At 32.8% G+C, this 12,486-nt stretch overlaps 1 protein-coding gene across 1 annotated transcript; it reads right to left on the bottom strand.

The window, feature by feature from the left end:
- LOC142524577 (uncharacterized) lies at positions 1-2,292 on the bottom strand. Its single transcript, XM_075628614.1, has 2 exons — positions 1,934-2,292; positions 1-1,375 (listed from the first exon to the last, which is right to left on the bottom strand). Exons 1-2 carry the CDS (start codon positions 2,000-2,002, stop codon positions 287-289), a joined length of 1,158 nt encoding a protein of 385 aa, XP_075484729.1. The 5' UTR covers positions 2,003-2,292; the 3' UTR covers positions 1-286.
- Positions 2,293-12,486: the final 10,194 nt, after the last annotated feature.

Genomic DNA, 12,486 nt, shown 5'->3' with positions numbered 1-12,486 from the left:
TATGAATAAATCAATTCCAATCCAAAAAATTTTCTAACATGAGGAATGCCAAGAAAGGGCAATAAAAGTTTGATACATACAAGATAGAAACTATTCAATCAGATGAAAATAAACTCTAACAAAAACTTATGTACAAACTCACTGTAAATCCAAGAATGTGTTCGATTCTCCCACAGATGTTTTGCGAAAATTTTATGACATGAATAATTCTGGGTATTCATTCAAAAACGACACCCCCGAATCTTTTGTCAATGAGTTCACAATTTGAACCTTTGTTGTCGCGTCACTATCGTACACAGTTTCCGGGTAACAGAAATTTATATCGGTCGGCATTCTCCAAAAGATATGCAGGGAGATGAACCGCTGAGTATGAATGTGGTATAGGTCCCATTTTCCCAATGATTTCTTTGAAAGTGTACTCCTCGGGTAGCATATCAAACAAATCATCACCTTTGCAGATTGCTCTCTGGATTCTTGTGGGATTCAAGAAATGAGAAAATCTCACCCGATCGACGTGACTGTAAGCTTTCATCTTGAATATGAACTCACGAATGTGTCTAAAGCAAAAGCTACAGTGCCATCCCGAATCGACCAAGATTTCATCAGACTGCCTATAGTGAGCATATTTCGTCTTCCCCGATTGATAAATGTGAACCGATGCTCTCCAGCTACTATCGTCAACGAGAAACTCAAATGAATACAAGTAATTCTTCAAACGAAGATGGAGAATTGGAGGTATTCCATCACACCACCTCAGTAGATTAATCGTGTGCTGACTCGGTATCTCATCGACATCAGACATTATCAACAAGTCATCATCTTGAATCCCGGCTTGTTTAAGAAGATAATCTAGTGCAAGCCTCTGGTATGCTTCCTCAACAAATGGGTTCTCTCCTTTCTTAAATCGCCCCGGAACTTGCCCATAGGTTAACCGTGCCTCAAGAAATTTGAACTGGTCTTGGACAGAGGAAAATACATAAGGCTTAGGCAACCCAGTGAAAGTCGAATTTGACTCGAGCAATACAAACTCAGTTACATAAGGGTACAATTCTTTCCACCGTATATTGAGAATGTCAACCTCATTGTTAAACAACACGGCATCATAAACACGCCTAGGATACTCCCTTATTTCCCAGCCATGAAGTTTACATAGATTCCCCATGGACACATTCTCATGATAGTAGTGAGGCATTTCATGGAAGGACTTCGGTGGAGAGTCCCACAAAGGCCGTAAAAAGTATGTAATCTTCTGGCCATGCGCATAAATAATGAAGACACAAGTCGGCACCATCACAAATAGAAAGAGATATCCTTTTATATCCAGCCCACGCAGAATACACTTCAATCTCGACATACTCAAGGTCCGTCCCGAATCCTGCAGAATAAAAAACATAACTAATTCAAAACCAAAAAGCTGTTTTACTAGAATCGAAACTTGACAACAACATGGTGAAAAAAAAACCATAAAGCGTAACTTAAGTATCCACATTGCTGCTATACTTGACTGCAAAAGAAGCATTGGGGAACAAAAAATTATCTTCAAACATTTAAAAATCATAAAAATGGGATCTTGAATCTCATGTTTCAGGTTTCTACGCAAAAAATATCATACAAGAGTGATTTGATAGACAGAACTTGGTCAAAAATCACACATCAATCTGTAGTCATCAAATCGCAGTAAATTCAATCCACCACCAATCCAGCAGGGGCAAAACTACTTCCCGAATTTAAAATTTTCCATGACATTCACCTTTATTTTCCCCAAAAAACCAGCACACGCCCAAAAAATGAAAAGGAAAGCTATCCAGCATTAAAATTCCCAATCAGGGGGTCAAACCCAAATTTGAAAAATCAAAAATCGAAATTTTCTCGAAGCAAACCAAACCCTTAATTTACGCATACAAAAATCCCAATCAAGATAAAGGAAAGCTACCTCGCCGCAGGATTTGCCGCATGTATCATCGCTCTTCTTGGAACAATAATAAGATCCCCCTTCAGCCATCAAAAACACTTTATCCCAAAATCAACTCTAAATATCAAGATCAAAAAGGAGAATAAAACGTAAATAAATTAAAACCCAATTAAGATCTCTCTCTCTCTCTCTCCAAGCTTGAAAATTTCTGCAACCGGGGGTTACGAAGAAATTCAGACTTATACAAATAACCCAATTTCTACCAGGATAACCAAAAGAACACCCAGAAATAAAAACGGAAACTGAAACAGAAATCTGCGTCAATTTGTCTCCCTGGGTGTGAATGGGTGCAAGGAAGCCGTTTCTCTTGTCTCGTTACGCACATGCCCTTGTATATATATATATCTTTCAAGGCCGGGAATATTTCTCTCTACTTGACCAAAATGCCCATCGTCAATTTCATTACATCTGACCAATATATGGGTATTTTTGTGTTTTCACCGGATGCAATTTGATGGGACTCCGTCCGTAAAACACGTCTATTGACTTGCTCAAGTATAACTTATGCGCGTGGAAGTCCCAAACATTAAAATCTCATAAATTATTAATATTAAAATAAAATATGATAAAAATTTGTGTTAAACAATCTCACATATCATGTTTTGTGATATGAATCTCTTATTTGAATCATCCATGAAAAAATATTAATTTTTATGCTAAGAGTATTACTTTTTATTGTGAATATCGATAGAATTGATCTGTCTCACAGATAAAGATTCGTGAGACCATCTCACAAGAAACCTACTATACTAATATTCTATATTTAAAATAATCTTTTTAAAAATTTTCAATCTATATGTTTGATATGTTATTACTTATATATATATATAGTATATATATATATATTAATTAAATAAATTGCAAAAATGTCAAGATTTAAGAAATACATTTTAAATCTTGCGTTATTTTAAAAAAAATAATGATAAGTGAATATCAATTAATTTCAGAACTAAATTTTTCACATATGCTAAAGTAGTATTTGCAAAAACTTATTTTAAGTGTGTCCAAACTTCTAGTCGATCAAATTTTTGAAATTGACGTAGAAATTAGAAAACACTTAAAATAAACTCTCATAAACATTACCTAATTGCTGAAAAAAAAAATCAACTTTGATACAATAATGATGATATGTATGGACTGGACTGTTACAAATAAGTCAAAAGAATCTTAAATATGGATAATAAATATTTATTCAGAAATCATCGGAGGAGACGAAGTTTGTACTGCATATTGGATTAGGTCGAGTGAATGAAAGGGGAAACTTTGGATCGACCGGATTAAGTTTTGGATAATGTGATTAGCGTAGTCGAAGCTGTATTATTTGGTCGATAGTGTTCTTGTCTTTCCTATCACTACAAAAAAAACTCTCGATTAATATTTACACTCCATTTATTTTTCATTTCTATACGATAGAAGTGGAATAATATCTAAATGTGTCCCACATAAGTGAGATTTGAGTCGAAAATCATAATTTTTGTGATCGCACTCTTACCACTAAACAAAAAAATCTTTGATACTCGCCCGTGATTAAATAATACAATTCATCCATAAGTTTGAGTTTATGTAATAAAAACAATGAAGTGCAATAATATGACTTATGATTAAATAATAAAATTCATCCAACAAACTTCTACATCTTGGTTTAAGGTGTCACACCTCATGACTGGAGTTAGTCGACATCGACGTTGTTCATCAATCACACAATCGAAAAACAACCAGCCTCGTATCACAGAATAAACCGAAACCAGTTTAATTCATAAATTCTCAAAAAGATATCAATGTTTTTACAACTGAAATAATTAATTCGGAAACGTTACAAAGAATAGAAAATACGAAAATTCGGAATAACAAAACATGGCTACTAAAAATTTCGTGAATCACCAGCCCCAAAATTGTTCGGACTCCTCTTCCTCAACTTGTTCTTCGGATAAATCTGGGGAGGGGAGAGTAAGGGGTGAGTATTTTAGGAAATACTCAGCAAGTGGGGACCGTTCGAGCACAATATAACAACATGCATAAAATTTCGAAATCACATGACTTGCGTAACATCATTCATATCACATGCATAACATTTACCAAACACTGAAATTCCTCAACTTTCTATGGTTACTGATATCAGTCCCTAATTTTTGCTCATCTAAGAAGGCGATGCCATAGAGCGATTATGGACCAACCGCATAAGGGTCATGTCATGGTTGAGATTCCCACCCATATATAGTCGACTCCTCACAGTACCCAAAATCGTATGACAACCAACACAAGAAAATGAGTATGAGAAGAAGGTGTACTCGACCGTATTTTCAAAAAAAAACGAAGAAACATGCATAACAAAATTTTTAATCTTTAAAACAAACCCACTTACCTTGATCCTTGAAGAAAACGTGAAAGAGTGGGGGTTTCTTACACTGGAAATTTCAAATTTCCTTTCTTGGCTTGGACTGCAGCAGCGCTTCGATTCTCTGCAGAACCGCGAGAGAAAAGTCTCGTAAATTTCCTAATGAGACTAGAGAGAAACTCGAAAATATTCAGTGAATTTGAGGTGTGAATTTCGAGTTACAGGGCCCTCCTATTTATCGGGGTTGACTGCTATTGTAAGGCCCGAGATTTTATACCGTGTTAAATTACTGATTATTGATTTTTTAATCGAGATAATTATGAAAGGGCTAACCGAGACACGAAATGAGATCGCGTGTGGAAATTGATGTGCTGAGGACAGTAGCATCGGCGCACATGCGCGATCGGATGCGCGCACATGCGCCAAACAGACAGAAGACCTCGCGCATATGCGCGGAAGATGTCGCGCATATGCGCGAAGCCTATGCGAGTAAGCTCCAGAGAGTCTCGCGCATATGCGCGGAGATGAGTCGCGCATATGCGCGAGGCGATGTGCATGATACGCGCGGAGACCGAGTGTCTCGCGCATATGCGCCGATTGGAACCGCGCATATGCGCGAGACGTGTGCTACAAAGATTAAGCCACTCGTCCTTTTGCATGTACGTGGGTGTATATATATATATATATATATATATATATATACAAACGTAAATCTTGAGGGAAAGTCGAGAAAAGGCCGAGGGAAGATTTTGATTTGAAATTGAAGATTTTGGGATCCGTCCGTCCGAACTTGAATCCGAGTACGACACCGTGTTTCTAGCGACGACAGCTACAACTGGGCGTAAGTTTTGTTACGTTTTGATATGTTTTGAAATTATGATGTTGTCAGAATTAAATGGAATTCATATATGATGTTCTTGACATGTTAGACATCATAGAATCGAAGTCAGATTAAAGAATAGACTGTTTATGAAATTGTTATAAATTTCAGAGTTGATTTAGTTGAGATTCTATATCAGAGTTCTGTTATTATTCAGATTATGAGTTGTACTGATACTGGTTATGAATTCTGGTATTATATTTGTGATGTTGAGATAGACGGGGTTATCGTGACTTTATTGGTATGCCGTCGAAATATCAGTAGATTGATATTGATCAGATTCAGTATTGATTGAGATTGATCAGATTCAGTAATGATTTCGATTGTATCGTGATATCATTGATATGAATTAGATTGTACCTTGTTCAGATATGGATCAGATTATATACCGATTTGAGTATTGATCAGAACAGGTCTTGAATTGAGTTATATACTGATATGGTATTTATATGATTGTCATTATCAGATTGGATATGGACAGAGTTGACTTCAATACTTCGTCTTCGTCGGATCGAGAAGATAAAGGTATAAATAAATGTTGATTCGGGATTGCACAACTCGAGTTAGGTTCGATTTGAGTTTCCCAAAATCACATACTTTACTTTATTGCATTGATATTTGCAAATTATCAGATTGATATGTTTAGTCTATTGAATTATAGCAGAGCCAGAGTTTGAGTCTAGGGCAGATAAGCCTAGCTAGGGCAGAACCGCTGAGTCTTTGTCAGAACCGCGTAGACTCTAGACTTACGGTGTATCGATGAGCTTAGATGTAGATCGACGTCTATTGTAGACATTCGATACAGCATACCAAAGTCTAAATTAGACCGGGATCCCTAGATTAGAATGAGAGATGAGTCGAGTCTTAGATATCGAGACTAGAACTTGATTTACAAATTTGTATTGAGTTATGTTTCGTAGATTACGATTCAGATATTATTTACAGATTGGTATTGATACATGTTGTTTGATTATGCTACGTGTGATAAGATATAATTCATGCTTTTATGTTAATTCAGTTAACTGCATGTATACATTATTTATACTGGGATTTATTCTCACCGGAGTTATCCGGCTGTTGTCTTGTTTTGTATGTGTGCATGACAACAGGTGGGACATTATCGGGGTCAAGAAGGTGATGAGAGAAGACGAGTTTAGAGTGGTGATTCCGGACTTATTGTAGACTTGGTTTAATACTTGAAATTTAGTAGTTAAACCTTAGACTAGTTTGAATAATTGTTGTACATTATTGTACTTATATACTGAGATGTATATTAGTTACATTCCATTACTGCTCCGCACTTGCATTTTAAAAAGAAAAATTTTTAGACCCTGATTATCTGAATTGATAATTAATTCTCAAAGATGATTAAGAAGATGATTATCGTCCGGGTCCCCACAGCTATCCTGATCGTGTATTATCATCGCGCTTGAATTTTGAATCAAATTTAAATCTAGGATAATTATAAATCTTTTATCCATGATCTTAGGTGATATTTCGAAATCTTCATCCCCATATATTGATTAATTCGAAATCTAGGGGATCACATTATCCTTTGCTTGATCTTTATCCTGGTATCTCAATATCATCTCGAATCATAGATCTTTATCTTGTTATCTCACTATTATCTCAAATCTTATATCTTTATCTGCTCATCAGTTCGAAATATATACACGATAATATCTTAAATCTTGAGCTCAAAATATTGTACACGATAAAATTATCCACTCAACTTAGATAATCTTGCAAATCTTACATCTTCTAATGAGATATATCTCCAAAATTGCACAAAATCCTAGTATCATTAAATATTATCTCGATTGAACGAAAATCTTGGATTTTACATAAGGGGTATATATTATGGCCATGGATGGGGCTGTCTAACTTGGTTCAGTTCCTACTCCAATCATGTTTAATTTGTACCATGAATTGAGATAATAAATTGAAATATAAGTATAACATAACAATTTTTAAATTCTTATTATAGTGAAACTTAAGTCAAAAATGAGATGATGCAAAAATTTTAAATCGCATCATTCGCAAGAAACGTATAAACATTATGTCCGTGTAGACGTGAGTTCAAGATGTAGATCACCTAAAATGAAAAAGATCACTTAATTTGTGTTTGCAAGCCTATTTCTTTTATTTTCCAATGTACGAAGCTTTAGTGTGTTATAATCTAAATATATAAAAATAAAATATCAAAAGATCACCTGTATAAAATAAATTAGAAATACATTCAGTAGTCCAGTCTTTTTTCCTCTTGATGCTAATTTAGGTCATCCATATCTTCTACCAGTCGACGTTTTACCCGGTCATATTACATATGTCAGCAAACTAAGTCAAGTAAAAGATGTGTATTTATTTCATAAAACATAAAAACTTGTGTGAGACGGTCTTACGGATCGTATTTTGTGAGACGGATCTTTATTTGAATCATTCGTGAAAAATATTACTTTTTGTGCTAAGAATATTACTTTTTATTGTAAATATCGATAGAGTTGACACTTTTCTCATAACTCATTTTGTCTTCTACAATAGAAGCCTGACAACTAGTTCTTTTGCATTCATCTCTTTTCGTTAATGTTTCACATTGTTCTTAAAATATTTCCAAGTCGGAGGCAATTTCTCAATAATAGCTGCAATTTGAAAATATTTATTCAACATCATAAATTCAACATGAAAGCAAGATGACTTGGAACTCTTGAACTTGACGGATCAGAGTCTTGGAGTTCACCATCTTATAATCCGTTAATCGTCCAAAAATGAATTTCTTGGCTCCGACATTATTAGACTTATATTTCTGGTCAAAACACTAACATAACTCATTAGTTGTTCCTTTGTCAATTTAAACATTTTGCATCGAGTCGGCCAAGCCATTCAATATGTAATTTCTACATAAGAAATCGAAATGATGACATGCATCAATAGCACTAGCAAATTGAATATATCTATCTCCCTCAACAGGTTTAGAAGCGTCATTAGTCAGAAATTTTGTCAGATTCAAGGTAGTGAGGTAAAAAAACATATTTTGTTGCCTTGAAATTCGAACCATCAAATTCTTCATGTTATCAGCATGATTGATCGACACTATAGCTACATACACATTCATTGGTAGGGTCTACACCCTAACATTAAGAACAGTCACTAACGGTGTTGAGATATCTAATTCATTAGTCATCTCTTAAACATAAGCACAAACGTTCAAAAGTTCGAAAAATAAGAATTATGTTTTAGGATCGTTACCCAATATATAGGGATAAAGAAATCTATTATAGAAAAACATTAAAAGCAATATATGAAAATATAAATATATCTGAATATATATTTGTAAGAATAACAAAAAATGTGGTAGACTTTGATATTTTAAGAGCATGTGACTCGAGGCCCGTGAAAAACACAGTTTTTTTTAAAATAGATTTATCACATCACCGATGGTGCTTTGAGGATCGTATAAACATCTATTTGGCTCCCATTTTACAACTACAATACCAGTAACAAAAAAGTATAAAATGTTACTCCGGCAAACAAAAAATATATCTGATCATAATACATTTTAGAACACAAAAACAGAGAAAGACCATTATGCAAGAATGAAATACTTTCATTTAATTATTTTTTGATTGTTCTTTCCCATAAAACTAGTATTTAACGCGTGCGATGCACGAGATGATATTATTAAAAATTAATCATTATAAAAATAAATAGATATTTAAATTGCAAAAAAATAATATAATTTAAAAAAATAAGAAATTATTTTTTAGCTAATTTTGAAAAACTTTATTAAATACAATTTATGTCAATTAATTTTTTTAGTTGATAATCATTATTATATATCAAATTTTTAGATTGTGTTAGCCTAACGCAATGATATTGTGTTATTCATGTTTAGTGTATTGATGTCGACCACCAACCTAAATACATATTTAATTCTTTAATTTCCGAGAAGTTATATATATATTATTATTTTTTAACATGTGATAAATAAATATTTTTAAGTAAAATTCAATAAAATTATTGAGAATACTTTTTTTCAAAATTCAGTAGCTTCTTCTCACTACAACAAAAATGGCTTTCCGCAGCGCGCATATGGGCTTTTCGCAGCGCGCATTGCACGCTGCAAAGTTGCAAGCGGTTAAAAGCTCAAGATTATCTGCGGCGTGCATGTGCACGCTGTTAATATTATTATCAACGGCATGCATATGTACGATGTTAATACACCTTTCCGCAGTGTGCAAATGTACGCCGTTAATAGTGGAAAAAAAATAAAATAGTAGCGACGGTTTTTGAAAAAACCGTCGCGACTCGGCGACGGAAAAAAACCTCAAAATCGTCGCTATTTCAGCGACGGTCTTTAAATTTAGCAACAGTTTTATAATTTCGCGGAACTGTCGCTAAATTTTGCCTAAAAATAAAAAAAATTACTTTTATAATTTAATATTTTTTATAAAAACTAACCATAAAACTATAATAATAATACTCATTCTCTTAATTAACAATTAAAAAATTAACCATAAATTGAAACAAAAACACGTATCTAAATTGAAACTAAAATCGTATAAGTAGAGAAAAATTTTAAGTGCTGTGAAGTAAAATGAATCGGAAATTGGATATAAATAGAGAATTTGCGATTTTTTGCGACGGTTTTTTATTAAACCGTCGCCGATGTATGTCTATTAGCGACAGTTAAAGAAAACCGTCGCCGATGTTAAATCGGCGACGGTTGCAATTAAACCGTCGCTATAGTAGCGATGGTTTTACGAAACCGTAGCTAATTTTAATGATTCGAACTCATTTTCCGCAGCGTGCTAATAATATGCGTGCCGTGAATAATACTATTGACGGCGTGCGATTAATGTATGCCGTTAATGTCTGAACAATTTTTTTTTAAAAAAAATGATTTACTTTTAACAGCACACATAAACATGCACGCCGTTAATAATATTATTAACAGCGTGCATTTATTGTGCACTGCGGATAGTCTGCGGATATTACTATCCGCAGCGTGCTTTTAATGCACGCCGTCAATAGTAATATCCGCAGCGTGCTTATAATGCACGCCGTTAATAGTATCAAGTTACTAAATCCGCAGCGTGTTTTTAATGCACGCCGTCAATAGTAATATCCGCAGCGTGCTTTTAATGCACGCCATTAATAGTATCAAGTGCAACACTATTAACGGCGCACATATGGGTGCACGCCGTGAAAAATAGTATTCGCAGCTTGCTTTTAATGCACGCCGTTGATGACGTGCTGCGAAAAATCATTTTTCTTGTAGTGTCTAAATCCTCATTCACAAAAATTTTTGTGACATGATACATGTTCGACATATTTAAAGGATAACAACAATTATTTCATCGATATCTTTATCCAATAAGTTGTGATTTTATCTACAAAATATCTCCATAATATACACAATAGTCCATTATTTTTAAATAAAAATAAAATGTGTGATTATAAGTAAATTATGTACAAACCAGAAAAGTTATTTTATTAACATTTACTATGTGTATTCCAAAACAATGCAATAAGTTTTATAATGTGTCCTCTAATAAGATTCTTCTTTTAGAATTGGTTTTATCCTTTCCATTACGTGATGTTTTATAATACCATGTATCAATGAACTTTGTTATCTTTCACATTTCATCAAAACTCTTCCGTAAAAAGGACTCGGATCGGATTATCCCGAAATCGAGTATTCATTTTTTACTTATGTGATCTAATTACACCACACCTTTTTTTTGTATTATGATAAGTTTTTTTTTTAGATTTTGCAATCATTTTTATCTCTCTCTTTATGCGTATAGTTAATGAGTTGTAATTTTCTACACACATTTCACTAAATTTTCTCGACATTATTGTCAAATATTTGATTTCTTATATAATCGTGTTTTTGATATTTCAAAATTAAGTATTTTATCAGCATATACCATTTTGATAATTACATATATCATTAATATTTTTTTATTCATTTAATGTGTCCTATATAAAAAGTAAAGTGAAATGTATTTCAGTTATTTCAACCCTAGAAACTTAATATGAATAGATATGGTGTATATTTCATTTATTGACACTTGGCAGATATAATATTTATACCTATTTATTGAAGAAAAACGAACAAACCGATATTTTTTTCAATAATTCGAAAAAGGATAAAGTATGGGGTCTCATTCAGCTTTTAAACATATACCAGCCCATGTCTATCGTCGAAAATACGGTTAAATGGGTTGATGTGATAATTTATTGTGGAAATTCCAAGGGAGGCGCGATCATCTCGACAAAGTTTGTCTCCAATATTTTATAAATTCGTAATAGTATCCGATATAGATAGATATAACATTTTACAATTCACCTTTTAATGCACAAAACGTTACACAAATATAAATAATGCACACTTGTCCAACTAAATTAGAATACGGTTGGAAAAAATGTTAAAAAATTACAAATTAAATTTGGAAAAGATTGGATGAATTGATTTCCATATTTTTCAAAATAATATTTTGATAAAAATATTTAAAATTAACACAATCAAAATTAATTATTATTTTTTAAAAATATGGAATGAAATTCGAACCTGCTTAACAATAAACTGTATTGAGAAATACTTTTTTTCAAAACTCAGTAACTTCGACTAACTCCTCATTCACAAACAATTTTGTGACATAGTACATGTTCGACATATTTGAAAGATAACAACAATTACTTCATTGATATTTGTATCCAAATATGTTGTGATTTTATCCACAAAATCTCTCCATAATATACATAACAACCCATTATTCTTAAAGAAAAATGAAATATGTGATTATAAGTAAATTATGTACAAATCAGAAAAGTTATTTTATTAACATTTACTATGTGTATTCCAAAACAATACCAATAAGTTTTATAATGTGTCCTCTAATAAGATTGTTCTTTTAGAACTGGTTTTATCCTTTCCATTACATGATATTTTATAATATCATGTATCAGTGAACTTTGTAATATAGAAAAAAATTATCACATTAGTAAATGCGTACGTAATAATAAAATTTTGTACAAATAAGAGAATAATATTTTTTACTTTTCGATCAGAAAATGATTCCAAACTTAATGTCTCATTATTCTCGTTGTTTCCATATATAAATAGTTCATAACAACGAAAAAATCTAATTTTATATGTTCATTGCATCTTGGAATGATTCAACTCACAGATGGTGTTGAAAAGATGAGTCATTTCAAAATTCAATTTTAAAGTACATAAATTTAGTAAGATAAATAGAATAAAAAATTGGTTTCCAATAGAATATGCAACACTGC

This window comes from Primulina tabacum, chromosome 14 (assembly GCF_025594145.1).
Source record: "Primulina tabacum isolate GXHZ01 chromosome 14, ASM2559414v2, whole genome shotgun sequence".
NCBI classification, from domain to species: Eukaryota; Viridiplantae; Streptophyta; class Magnoliopsida; order Lamiales; family Gesneriaceae; genus Primulina; species Primulina tabacum.
This window is presented reverse-complemented; position numbering and strand designations above follow the sequence as displayed.

Bases quoted from the DNA above. Each gene is read 5' to 3' on its own strand.
- LOC142524577 (XM_075628614.1), bottom strand. From the start codon at position 2,002: ATGGCTGAAGGGGGATCTTATTATTGTTCCAAGAAGAGCGATGATACA. The intron at 1,376-1,933 runs GTAGCTTTCCTT...TTTATTCTGCAG, and splicing joins GCGGCAAATCCTGCGGCGAG to GATTCGGGACGGACCTTGAG.